Source organism: Neopsephotus bourkii, unplaced genomic scaffold (genome assembly GCF_033783945.1).
Source record: "Neopsephotus bourkii isolate Nb327-2 ecotype Australia unplaced genomic scaffold, CSIRO-AGI_Nbou_v1 NB_1314, whole genome shotgun sequence".
Classification (NCBI taxonomy): Eukaryota; Metazoa; Chordata; class Aves; order Psittaciformes; family Psittacidae; genus Neopsephotus; species Neopsephotus bourkii.
Window position 1 is genome coordinate 92,369 of NW_026901795.1, and position 14,684 is coordinate 107,052.

The 14,684-nt window shown below is 38.2% G+C and overlaps 1 protein-coding gene across 1 annotated transcript in view; it reads right to left on the minus strand.

The window, feature by feature from the left end:
• The window catches only part of FRK (fyn related Src family tyrosine kinase), a 53,946-nt gene that overhangs the window by 7,400 nt on the left and 31,862 nt on the right, over positions 1-14,684 (minus strand). Inside the window, exons 3-5 of the mRNA XM_061366164.1 lie at positions 14,261-14,424; positions 13,462-13,630; positions 3,504-3,662 (exon numbers count right to left, since the gene is read on the minus strand). Of these exons, the coding sequence (XP_061222148.1) occupies positions 3,504-3,662; positions 13,462-13,630; positions 14,261-14,424 (492 nt within the window). The remainder of the gene's footprint in view (positions 1-3,503; positions 3,663-13,461; positions 13,631-14,260; positions 14,425-14,684) is intronic.

Sequence of the window (14,684 nt, forward strand, 5' to 3'; positions counted from 1 at the left end):
AGTCTTTTCCTCTCACACACATATGTTTAATAGTTTCCTTGACCTTTAAAAAAGATAAGAATTAAAATCAGGCTGTGTGGTAATCTATGGCTTAACTATCAAGAAAATCCATCATCAGGCCACAGCATAATATAGCACTCTAAATTTTTGCAGCTCTGATAAGTGGCAGACATCAACATTTATTATAAAGTTTGTTGGACAAAGATATACATCCATAAATTATATTTATGTAGTATTTAAATCAGAAAATAACTAAATATATACAAGTACCTTGCATGAGTACCTGGGGTTTGGAAACCAGCTTATGTGACTCGCTTCAAAATCCCTCTCTCCATGTTCCCTTTCATACTGCTCCTTCATCTGCACAGGCTGTGAACTACCTCATGGTGAAAGCAGACAAGGATGCAGGCAGACCTAAGCACAGGTTTGTCTTTGCTCTGGGAATAATGCTTCAGACAAGCCTAACACAAGCTTGCTCAAGAGCCAAAACAAAGCAATGTCACAGGGAAAAAAGGGTGACTCATAAGCCTCATGTTTCTAATGAGCTGCTTCAATAAGAACAGGAGCTGGAGCTGCTAACTCCTCCTTGTCTTATGCCCTGCAGGACACACAGGTGCACTGCGCTGAAGGACAAGGATGAGATCCACCTCTAATGGTGAAGTTGCAGCTGAAAGAGTTTTTCTTCCATTCTGACTTGTTTGGTACCCCACACCAGGCTGGTCTACTGTCTTTAGCATGTGGGCTGAGGAGGGGAAGAGGCTGCAATTGCTCTGGATGCTGCAGTATTCCTTGGAGGGTTTGTCTGTGTGAGCTGGTTCAGTGCTGCTGCTGCTCTAGAGCTAAAGAAGGAAAAGCTGCAAGGAGGAGCCTCAGCTGACCAGGAGCTGCAAACTGCACAAAGATAGAGGATGAAAGCACAATTATCTCTGGGATCTGAAGTCCAAATCATGTACGGTTGTCTCATAAAGTTTTCTGACTATACTGCCAAAACTCCAGGTTGGGCAAGCCAAGCACACAAGTTCAAGCACAGGACTGCATTAGTGCAACTACAGTTTTCCAGACCAGAGCCAGCTCCCATGTAGCTAGTTCAGAGCAAGTCAGAAGAGTTAACAGCTGTATTCATATGGGTATACAGGTACTTCATCTTGTTTTAAAGTTTTTTTAAAGGAGTAGAAACTACAACAAAAGAATAAAGTTAACGTAACTTCCACACTCAAAACCAGGCACTACTGGTGAATTTATAAAACCTTCCCATGACTTATTCTTTATTGTATAAAGAAAATGTACTGCCTCCATGTCCTTTTTTACTAATATTTTTCGAGAAAACTATTGCCCTTATATGAAAAATTTATTAGAGAAAATATTAAAGAAGGCTTAGGGTCTACAACCTGTTCTAAGCAATCATTCATAACTTCTCATATAGGCAAGACAGGAAAATATTCTCATTGACAGATGTCTGACATTAGATAAATAAATAAATAAATAAGCAGCACTTTCTCCATTTGAGAGCATTGCCTCTGTAATAATTCACTGAACGTCAAGACTGTGTCCCTGCCAGAACAAGCCCCAGGTCTATCAGACTTGATAAAAACACTCATACATTCTATGACAATTTCATTCACATTTAATAACAAAGAAAAGTTTTCGGTTGCATTTTTCTTATATTGGTGGCAGCTCAATAACTCTGCATAGCAGTGTTCATCAGGAAGTATCCCAAAGTACATTTACAGGGTGCACCGGGAATTCACATGCCAACCATTGTTAAGTAGCTGTCGTTATGGTGGTATGTGATAGTCACTATGTATGAAATATTTGAGATCTTTAAAGCTGGAAAAACATACCATGCATTTCTAGGAGGGGAAACTTGACCAAAGAACAACGTCTGGACTTTCCCCTCTATTGTAGTTTGCCATATTTACCCATAGTGCACACAGAAACCAAGTAGCCTTCTGGAAATATCTTTCTGCAGTGGCTGATTATCAAGAAAGCTTATCAGGATCTGTGCACTGATCACCAGCCAATACAGATCATTTTGAGTCACAGGGCTTTACGCAAGCTTCAAATCTCTTTCCTTATTACTCTCATTGACGGCAACAACTTTTCTCTGACTAACACTTATCAAAGCACCTGGATCTCTGCCTCCATCTCTCAGCTCTCTTTATCTCCCTGTGCACAGGCCATCAGACAAGGAGACATTCCATTAGTGTGGGTTTCAACTGAATATTTTTACAGTTATCTTGACAGCTGCCTGGAAACCAGCTGACTTTCCTCGATCTCTCTAAGGCTACAGGAATGAGCATCTGGGCAAAGATCAGACCACATACATGCATTGCCCACAGCAAGGGAAGCTGCTGTGCATATGCTGGCAACTGATCCACACACAGGCTGCAGAGCTGATGTGTCCTGGGCATGTTGTACTCTGCGCACAAACAGGCTAATTTTCACCTCAGCAATAGTTGTGACTCATCCTGTCTTTCTCGGAGCTATTTCTGTAGTGCAATAAATGTTTTAATGCACAGCAATCATTTCCTGATGTGCCAGGCTCTTTCAATCAGATAAGTAGCAATCTTCACACAAAGTAACCAAAGACAAGAATTTAAAGGAAATTTGTGCATTGCTACCTGTGGCCACTAAAAACAAAGGCTGTAGTTGGTCCAGTCCAAGCTCAATGCAGCCCATTCCTTGGTGGGGCTGTCACTCTACCAGAGATTTCTTTTGCTGTAATTGTTCCTGGTCTCAGCCTCACTTAAAAAATGGCTCCAGAGAGAAGATGGCAGAAGGCATGTGACATGGTAAATACTGTCTGTGGTATTTAGCTGGGCTCTGCCTTATGGGCTGGAGAGAGAGAAAAAATTTAGCAAGACAATTACAGCGAACATTTTGTCTTCAAGAGATAGTGACAGCCTTAAAGACATTTAGCACCTCAGAGAAATCTGTTAAACTGAAAATGGGTAAGACTAGAATCAAGCATTTCTCAATAGCAGGGGTGAACTTGAAGCGCAGTCATTATGCTAGTCTGCTTCATGCTGTACAACCTTATTTTTAATTATTATTTGCCTTCAAAAGAGCACTTTGAAGTGCTGCTGAGATAAAAGCCCTGATGCGAGAGGCAAGGGACAAATTCACAGTGAAAGGCTACCCCTGCCTAGTAATAGATTTCAAAGCTGTTAAGTACATTTTGTGGAAGTGCCTCTATTTCATGTCAAATACAATAACCTGTCCTTCTGGATGATTATATTTTTATTCTGTCAATGTATGTTCCCATCTACTCATAGAACATGGTGAATAAATGTGGGTCATTGTAAGGCAAGATTCAAACTGTGGAAATACTTTGGCATGTCAAAAAATCATAAACCTCTTTCTTTCCTCTTTTCTCATCCCCACACGTGACAAATAATGTAGCCTTTGTATTAAAACAGAGTGCTGTACTTCTGTATTTATGTTAGTGTATTAAACTGTCAGCTGTAACACCCCTTGAAATGAGTTTATAGCCATTTGCTTACTTTGAAGGTATTCGAGAAGACTTCCATATCTCATCAGCTCAGTAATAATGTAAATTGGGTCCTCCAAAGTGCAGACAGCATAAAGCTGTATAAGCTTTGGATGTCTCAAGTTCTTCATTATTTGTGCTTCCCTCAGAAAGTCTTTTGGATCCATTGAACCTGAAACAACAGCATATAACAAAACATAAGCTGAGGTTATTAAAGGCCTTCCTACCAGCCTGGCAGTCTTAAGGGAATAACTGAGATTGTTTTCTGTCTTTCAAAGTACATTAGCATCTCAAATCTTCACAGTTCCCCCAGAAAACAGACAGTGCAGCGGAAATAAACAGTTAATGTCCATGCCAGTTGCTCAGGGACAGAGAACATATGTATTCCAGCCTCCAGAAATATAAAGGCTAAAATTAACCACCCCCTGCCCTCCACCAAACAGGAAAAAAAGAGAGGATAGTCTGTTAACTGATATAATTTAAGCGAACAATTATGTTACAGCTGGTTAATGAAATGACCAAAGACTGAGGAAAGAGTACCTAGGTAATGAACATAAAATTTCTGACTGAAAAATAGTGCTGCAATAAGAATTTGTTGCACCATTTTTTCTGCTTCAGCCATCAAAGCCTGAAAGCATTGAAATCATGTTAGCATATAAGGAGTAGATGTGTGCATTTAGATAAATAAATAAAAACCCCTATATATAAAATTCACATAATAGCAACCTTATTAGAAATACCAATGTATGCATAGATGTAACACCAATTTTACATTCCCTTAAATGAAGAAGTATCTTAATGAGTAATGATCCCAACTTTTTAATTGTTAGAACAGGTCATAATATCTCTAGATCTATTCATACACACAGTGAGCCAATGCATAAACTGTATCAAAGAAACCATACAGAAATGGCACAGGGAGTTAAAATCAGCATCATATTCAGTATTAGAGCTCATATGTCCTGAACAGGGAATTGATTAGAAAAAGTATACGCAAATCAAGAAGCAGAGCTTACTCTATGAATGATACAGTATAGATCAGATATTCTCAGATGTTTGAGGAAGATGGTAAATAAAATCTACCTCACAATACTTGTAGAAATAAACGTGAAACTATCCAACTAGTCAAATATTTCCTTCCCCAAATCAAAACAGCTTCATTAAGAAAAGTCTACAGTCTAGGTGGGAAGGGAAAATGTACCCAAGTCTCGTTTGCTCTATGCCGCATTTAAAAACAAACTCTTTTCTTAGTGTAAGCAGAATGAGTCATATGAGAAGCCAAAGCTGCAAGAGTAAAAGTCTTTATTTTGGGTTGTTTTTTTTTTTTAACATTAGGTAACCAACAAGGTTCATCTGGGAGTTTGGCTCTGTTTCAAACATGAAAGTTTAAATGAAGTGAAATGCTGGGAGGATACTAAATGGCTCAGCAATAAAACTGCAACAGAAAATCTGTTCTAGAGAATGCACTTGTAAATCAGCACAGGCACCTTCACCCTAGCATCTACCTTGAACGTCACCTCCTGAAAAGTGCTCCAACCTATTTTCCAAAACATAGTAATGATATGTGGTTTCATACCCTTGTATCAACGCAAAGGGAATGACTCAGAAATGCTTCTGATACAGACTTCATGACAAAAGAGCCACTTGACGTTGTAACTTGTGACAGCAAAGATTATTGCAAGGGACAGGTGCTTCTCTCCCTGTGTCCTCATATTTTCCTTGGCAATCCCATGGGGTCCAATTTGACAATACTGTGTAGCATGCCCTTAGGAGGAATGGTGAAAGTTAATGGATTTCCATGCTATCAATAAATGGATAGCAGCCAGTAATACATCTCAGTAGGTACAGGCTATACCCATTTCCTTTTGTCACTGTCGTAGGAAAGTGGTGGCCTGCATGAAAAGCAAATGACTCATATTTGGTCTGGATAAAACAGAGATTAGGACAGTCAGGTGGAAAAAAACAGATCTGCAATACTAATGCTATGACCTTTTCCTGTTTAAAGCAGCACAATCCTTACCACTCTGTTTGAACTTTACACCAATCTTAGGTTTTGAAATAAAGAACTAGGGTTATGTTTATAGAGTTTGGACTCACCTTAGTACTGATTTAATACTGTGGTCCATTTCCTTACTCTTTATAAGATATATGCATTTGTCATGGAAATCACCCTGAAGTCTATAAAGAAGCTGCGTGGTATGAAGTACTCTGTCTCTAAAGGTAACTGCATAAGCATGACAAGTGATTTAACATCAGTGCCAAAATTAGACAAGTTGATCCTAAAAAGGATAAAGTATATACTAACTTGGGGTCTACCAAATAACCTTCCCTCCTCTATGGATCGTTATACAGGATTTCTTCACACCACAGAAAATGACAATCTGATTTGTTCCCATCATCAAAGTTTGCCTAGAAGGAACCTCTCAGTTTAATCGTGTTATAAACTTCTTCCAACAACTGAAACCAAGCAACATGTTTTTCACATATGACAACTTCCAATAAATTTATCAGGAGGGAAGTATTCTATTATCCAAATAGCAGCAAATCCTTCTTTACTTTGTAGAAGTAATTGATTATAATAATGATAACCAGTGACAAAGATCACTTAGTATTTCCTGCATATTTTAAAGAGCCTACGTAACCTCCAGTTTTATTTTGTTCATATCTTTAAATAGCACAAGTAGCAGACAGTGACCAAAACCCCTCAGAGCCCTGTAGCTCTTATACTGTAGTTAATAAGTTGCTTGGATGCTAACTGAAAAAAAGTGTCTTTATCAGTGTTTTGTCTAGGATTATTTTTTAGCAACTAGATAAACAAAGTAGAAACTGCTTCTAAACACAAGCAAAAATAATTGTTACAAACAATAGATAAAGCCTGTCACAACAGTGCCAAAGAAGTTCCAATGAATTTCTTTGAGGAAGTTTATATAAGTGAAATATGTAAAATATATGGACATGGAGTTTCAGATAACTGGGCTTTTTTCCTTAGTTTGTAGTTGAAATTACATGTGGTTTTGATGAAGTATATTTTCAGCAGTAAGCGGTAAACAGTACCAAGAGCAGATTACTGTAAGTAGAAACCACCTGATCAAAAACCAACTAGTCAACAGAAGCTTCTACTGAAACAAGTATCCGTTGTAGAAGACACCAGTTTAGGAGTAGAATGATGAATACCTGAAAAAATAAGCTTTTGACAATTTGGGGTTTGAATGAAATATGGTTTTGTGAATGTCAGAGTCCTTAAGAATAAAATGTTGGAATTTGTTTCTTTAATGTGTTCTATGATGCACTGCTTTGCTAGAAATCACCTCTACTTTAAGCCTACTTAAAGCCAGTAATACCAGTTCTGATTACTTTCTTTCTGAAAATACTCTTTTTACAGTATTGAGAATACTTTACTGTATAAGATGAAGACTCATAATGTGGAAATGAGTTAGAGAAAGGTCAGCCATTTTCCAGCTTTCACTGGCCTAAAGGCAAGTGGACCTTAAATATTTAACAAACACCTCCCAAGACCCTTTGTTTGCAACTTCCAATAAACTTTCCCAAAATGACTTCAGACTACCCTTGTCCCTCAGAACAACCTTGCTTTCTGAATAAGTTTATTCAAAATGAATTAATGAACAGAGTACACTGAGCATATATTGTGATCTTCTGAATAAGACTATGTGCAGTAAAGAAATATAACATTAAAAAGACCAAGTTTTTGGTAACACAAGAGACTGAATGTAAACTATTCACATTAACAGGAGAATATCTCAGGTATCTAACAATCCCCAAGCAGCTTTCTCACCATACAGCAGTGAAATTACAACTTAGCATAAGGTTAGGTACTGAACTAAATGGAATAAAATAGTTTCTTTTTTCAGGGAAACTGTGTGGCTTTCCTGAGTGCAGACCATTTTACACTGCATATGCACTAAAGAGATCACATATTGAAGAACTGAAAGTATTATTAAAGCCTCCACTGACAGCACCAACCCAGAGACTATTTTGGGAAAGCCTCCTGAAAAAAAAAAAAATCATGCTTGGCAATTTCCATGCAAAGAGAGAAGCATGGGAGATGCTTTACCATGTGGTAATGACAAATGCATCTGTCAGCTTGAATAGGCATAAGGAACTTTCTCAGATAGGATTAATTGGTGATGATAGATGTCTGCTTTACATGCTGACAGTTGGAGAAGCAAGCTACTCCAGACAATAGGTTCTAGAGAATCCATCACACTCAGCACAGGACAAAGTGCAAATCCCCGCTGCAATGATTTCCCCTTAAATAGAAAAAACAATGTCACAGTGAGGAAATAAAAACAGAAATGTGAAATGACATGTTCAGGGACCTACAGCAAGACAGTGGCGTGCAAAGCCAAGAACAGAAACAGCAATTTTCCTATTTTTCTATCTGCTGATCACTACACCTCTTTGATTACTGTCGGTCAACAACTTAAAAGTCAGAGACATTGCGAAGATGTTCTTGTGTTCTTGTGTTTTGTTTTTTTCATTCACACATCCATCACTGTTTTTGCTGGTAAAATGTCACAAATGTCTCCAAAGCGGAGTCAAACACCAGTGAACAAAAAGAATGAGGCATCACATTACTACTGCTTTTTTGTGTAATCACTGTAATCAATAGATTGCAATAAGGATAAGGAGAGGTAACAGGCAAAACATGGACTGAATTTTGAGAATTTCATTTGGGAATGGCAGGGAGTATCAGTTATTGTAATTGTGGTGGAGGCACAAGGGGGGGGCTGTGTCTAAATTGCTCACTTTGGTGCTGTTATGGTATTATTTTGATTTTGGTGTGGGGAATTATTTTTGTTGATGTGAGAGAAGTTTGTGAAGTTAGTGTGATCAGTGTAGATTTTCATGAACATTCTTAAATATGTGATTCACCGAGGCGGGGTTGTAATGTATTGGGTTTGCAGAGCAAGGCTTTGGTAGAACTGGGGCTAGAGGGGTGGCTTCTGTGAAAAGCTGACAGAAGCTTCTGCCATGTCCAATAAAGCCAATGCCAGCCAGCTCCAAGATGGACTCACTGCTGGCCAAGGCTGAGCCCATCACTGACGATGGTGGCACCTCTGGGATAACATGTTTAAGAGATTAAAACAAACAAACAAACAAACCAAAAACACCTGCACCATAGAAACTGCAGCTGGAGAGAGGAGTGAGAATATGTGAGAGCAGCAGCCCTGCAAGACAGCAGGGTCAGTGGAGAAGGAGGGCAGGAGATGGTCCAGGCACCAGAGCAGAGATTCCCCTGCATCCTGTGGTGCAGACCATGGTGAGGCAGCTGTGCCCCTACAGCCTATGGAGATCCATGATGAAGCACATCTTCACCTGCAGCCCATGGAGGACCCCACACCAGAGCAGGGAGATGCCTGAAGGAGGATGTGACTCCATGGGAAGCCTGTGCTGGAGCAGGTTCCTGGCAGGAACTGTGGCCTCATGGAGAGAGGAGCCCACAGTGCGGCAGGCTTGTTGCAGGACTTGTGACCCTGTGGGGCACTCACGCTGGAGCAGAAGGATTGCACCCATGGAAGGGATCCATGCTGGAGCAGCCTGTTCCTGAAGGACTGCACCCATAGAAGGGACTCACGCTGGATCAGCCTGTTCATGAAGGACTGCACCCCATGGAAGGGACCCACACTGGAGCAGTTCATGAAGAACTGAAGCTCATGGGAAGGACTCACATTGGAGAAGTTCATGGGGGACTGTCTCCTGTGGGAAGGACCCCATCCTGAAGAAGGGAAAGAGTGTGAGGAGCTGTCCCCATGAGGAGGAAGTAAAAGCAGAGAAAAAGTGTGATGAACTGACCGCAGCCCCATTCCCCATCCTCCTTGTGCTACTGTGGAGGGGAAGCTAAAGAATTCAGGAGTGAAGTTAAGCCTGTGAAGAAAGGTGGGGGAAAGGTGTTTTTAAGATTTAGTTCTTATTTCTCATTATCCTATTCTGATTTCATTTGTAATAATTAAATTGATCTCCCCAGATCAAATCTGTTTTGCCTGTGACAATAATTGGTGAGTTATCACTCCCTGTTCTTATCTTGACCCATGAGCCTTTTGTAATATTTTCTCTCCCTTGTCTAGACAGGGAGAGGAGTGACAGAGCAGCTTTGGTGGGCACCTGGAATCCAGCCAAGGTCAACCCACTATACCAAAAGACTCTAGTTTAATCATGAGTCTTGTGATTCTTCTTGCAAGATTAATTGAAACGTGCATAAACATAAAGATTGCAGACTAATCATTCTCACATTCTCAAGATCTCCATAATCCACTACTGGCCCTTGATGGAAGTCCCAAAGAGTCAGAGGAGGGAAATTGGTCTTGGATAAATAGATTTCAACTTCTGATATTCTTGATAATGAAGTATTGAACATTCTGTTTAGAGATGGACAACAAATTGCTAGCAGAAACAGGCATGTGTAGAAAAAAGACTGTTCATTACATTATAAAACATCTCTGGTTGAGTTCTTCTTCAAAATTTCCCTTGCAATCCATAAGGACTGTGGCTGGAGCTGTGGACCATAGCCAGTAGACTGCAGACCCCAAACACTGAAGCTGCTTAAACTAGATACCCCCTAATCATAAAGGCAGGTTGTAACACCCACCCAGGTTCATCAGAAGACATTTTCTGTGGCTTCCTTAGGAACCAAATCCTTCTGCAGTTCTTGGTCAGAGGGTGCCAAGGCTGACCGCTTTAAGATCTCATAGGCTCCACCAGCTCGACATCTTCCTCCGTTTTATTAAGTTTGTAAATTCTGTGGAACTGCAGAACACTGCTGGGAGCTGAATTTGCCTCCTCCAACTGTAGGCCATTATTCCAATGCCTAGGCCTGAGCTAGTCACCCAGACTTTAGAATCAATGGAAAGAAACATGCTTTAATAACATATTATTTTCCCATTATAATGTACATTTCTAATGTATAGTTTGATTTACCTGAAGTGTAAGTGCTTATTCCTTCCCACTAATTATTAAAAAAGCCTGACATATCTAAGATGTTAGGTGCCTAAAAATAGGGAAAATGTAACTAATATACTACGCCTCAATGTTTCTGAAAGAAAGACTTGTGAAATTTCCATTTTGTGTGCAATATGTGAAAAATTGGCTCTTGTTTCAAATTGGAATGTAAACAGATTTCTGAGTACCCTAATTATTCACAAGTCAGGAATCACACATTTGCATCAAGTGAGAACTGGCTCTGGAAAAAATCCAACACGAGAATTCTGGAAGTTTAATTTTTCTTACATGTTGGAAGGTCATGTACCTAAACACAATCATTTTATGCCTTTTCGCAGCAATAGCTAAATTAGTGTAAGTCCAGAAAAACTGCTTGAAATATAGGAATACCATATAACAAGAAATTATATTTAGCCTTTCTAAAGACAATTGAAAATAGGTTTAAGTCGCTCTGTGTATACACCAGAACAACAAGAAAAAACAATGCATACATGGAAGCTTCTATTTTATCACAAGAGGACATAACAAGAGTCAAAGAGAAGACATCAGGCAAATCCACATTAGGCCCACATTCTTACAGACTTAGTGATATACCATTGATAGAAACTGTCAAAGACAGCAGAAGTAACTTCTCTTTGTGCCTCCACCTCAGGACTTGAAGACTTCTACTTGTTATATAGCCAAGAACAAGCCGTGTTTTGATTAAATATAAATACTCTATCTCAGCAGAAGGGTGAAGTGAAATGGCATAAACCAGCAAAGTATTCAAGACTATACATGATATAAGACAGATGCACACTGCAAAATAATACTCAACAGAAAAACTCAAAATAGCCAAAATCCCTTCTGTTTTTCAGGCCTATAAATCTATGATGTACTGGTTTCACTCTGTTCTTCTATATTGTTTGCTATCTGATTACCTTACTTGATTAACCTGCTCCAACTTGGTAATGAGCGCATGGTTCCATGGTACAATTTCTATTGACATAAAGCCATTTTAATAGTACCCTCTCTATCTCAGTCCCCAATATTTGACAGAATACTCTGTTTATCACATTCTTCTGTTGTTCTGATGACTTTCTTTTTCCAGCAGGTCTATACTGTAAAGCAGCTTAGCAAAGAGATTTTGATTTAAAATACAACCCTTATCCCCCAGTGTAAAGATTTAGATCTTTGAGCCCAGCAACAGGACATGGTCATTTTACAGTGTGTTACACTTGAAGCCTGAAATATCACCTATGTGAATATTGGAAGTTTCAGTCATCAACATATAATGTATTCCTTGATTACTCATAGAATCATAGAATAGAATCACAGAATCATAGAACTACTCTTTTCCATTCACTTATCATCTTTATATTATGATGGATAAAATTGTCAAACCTAGCCTCTGCTATAATTTTTTAGTATCAAACAAAGCATTCACTTAGATTAGGGTGAGGGTATTTAATTATTGAAATGTTATTGCTCATGAGTAACAATGAGAACAAGCTATGCAAAACCAATGTGCTAACTGATTACAGTAAGGCACTCCAAATGGTGAAAAATGTTGTGTAGAAGAGGATGATCTTTTGAGGTCCCTTCCAATCTCTAACATACTGTGATACTGTGATACTGTGATAATTCCCTAGAGAAGCGTACTACAAGGTTAAATGCTTCCACGTGAGACTGTTTGAACTGAGTTTGTAGAATGAGATAATTCGCAAAGTACAGTGATAAGAGATTCAGTATCACCTATCCAATTTATCAAGATGTTTTTAATAATCAAAGTCTTCATTCTAAGCACCACTAAATGCAATGCGCTATTTCTTTATCACAGTACTGGATCACAAACTCTGCTATCCAAGCATCACATCAGGTGGAGCTGTATCTTCCCTAACTTAACGTAGCACACTGTGAAATAATAAGACTACTACTGTCGAAGTTAACAGGAGTCAGGCTAGAGCAAAAAAAAAAAAAAAGAGATAGAAAAAGTATTGATTAAACAACCCTTTTTCCCAGCTGAACTACGATACTACAGAAAGTACCAGAGCAGAAGGGGTTTCTTAGTCTGAGCAGTTTCTCTAATTTCAGTTAAACAGAAAAAAAAAAAAAAAAGTGCTTTTTTTTTGCTTTTGATTTGCAAGTCCCAAAACACAAACAATAACCTCATACAAGATAGTCCTAAACCACATGCTTAAATTCCTCCCTATTCAGGAGACCATTCAAGCAGAGCTCAGACATATTGTTGTTATTCTGAATCAAAGATCTGAATCTGTTCTGCTTGCTGAAACATGATCATTAATGCCCAGCACAAGTATTTTCAATTAACTGCAGCTCATTATATTATCTCTTTTTAAAAAACACATATATCATCCAGGCTACCATTCTTGTTGCTGTGGTTTAAACCATGACACTTATCTATGTGGTTCTTGCCATCTGCTGGCAGGTATTTAATGTTGTCAAGTTAAAATGCACAAATTACTTGAAGTAAATGAAAAATAATTAAGAAAAATGTTAAAAGCTGTATTAGTAACAAGCCTATATTATATGCAAATATTGGGTATTAAAAACTTTGAGAAGTTGTAATTGATCAATATTAACATTAAAGCACTTCTTAAATACAAACTAAATATAGTATGTATTCTATATTACCAAAGGAATCATAATATAGCATTTAAGTCAGTAGAAGAAATCTGCAGGTGACAAACCAGTAGTAAATTGATGAAATGAAGTCATTCAATTCCATACAAGCAAGATCATACAAAAGAGATGTCCTTGCTAGGGTTGTCTTTTTATGTAATATAGATGTTGAATGATTTCAGTTCCTACGGAAATAGAAAACTGTACAAAATTTTAATCCAAAATGCCAAAAATATCTGGACCTTGAGTTGTACTAACCTTCATGTTTAAGTGCATGGATTTTAAGAATGGTTGCATATACAAAAAGGCTGTCTGTTCAGTAGCATTTTAAAAATAAAGGAGCACCCTTGCTAGTATTTCACATTATTAGCATTTAAGAGTAATTCACATACCTGGTTTTAGTGTTTTGATTGCCACGGGGGTGGTATTATTCCACAGTCCTTCCCATACCTCACCAAACTGGCCAGATCCTAATTTTTTCAAAAAATTCAGAGATTTTCGGTCTATCTCCCACTGATCAACAGTTTTATATGACAAATCAAAAGTAGTGGGGATTTGTACCTGGTAAAGGAAAGTAAATAATACAGTAATTGATACTTCTAATATTTTTTCAACAGCATATACAAGTCATTGTTAACTATGTCATGTAAAGTCATAACTGATATAAATAATGTTTCCTTATAGTACATACATGTGATAAAGTGAACTGAGAACATAAAATACAGCCCGCATCCTGTGTATTTTTTTGTGAGAAATAGGAAATACTCCAAAGAAAATACTCTGACATTAAAAGTAAAAATTAGAAATCATCCCTCTAGCAAGCTTTTTGAACAGTGGCATATTGCTTGCCTGAATCTTGTGGTTTTGTCTCTGTAATTACTTATGGACAGCTAGAGTTATGATGTTGCAGATTTCATCTCCATATACACTTATAAAAAGGTATTCATAAATCATGATTTGGCATATTTTCTCCTACACTTCATGACAGTTTGTCCAAAACACCATAGTGTTTTATTATTAACATGTCAGCTTCAAGAATGGAAGAGTAGCACTACCCAGAACTTTCTGAAAATAAGCAGATCATCAGCATTTTGAACTGGTAGAAGCAGATATGGGGTTAACACCTTCTGCCTGATCTCTGATGAGTTAGTTTGCAAAAAATGCATTGCACACTGCAGCACCCACTCTTACCTTTGGGCATGGCGTTCCAAGCACGACGCAGAGGCCATCACTGTTCTTACTATAATAGTCAACAAACTCATTCAGAGTTTTGAAAGTTTTCCTTCTGCTTAGGAAAAAGCCTCCTTCGTCCAGCTTTCTGATCCTGTAGTGCTTTACAGACACACCATCAAAAACTAAGAAAATTTAAACATATTAAATTTCCAGGAATTATAGCAGTGGTACAATATAGCCTATGGCCAAAGTGTCATGAGGTTCCTGAATGTATTTATGAGGACCTTAAAATAATTTATTTTAGTTTCAAAGATGACAGCTAGAAAAATATCCTTCAAACTAAAGTTCACAGTTTAGATACCTTAACATACCTAGCCTATAAGTCTTCAGCTGTTCAGGTTTGGAGATTCTTGCTTGCAACATAAGAATTTACACAAAAATA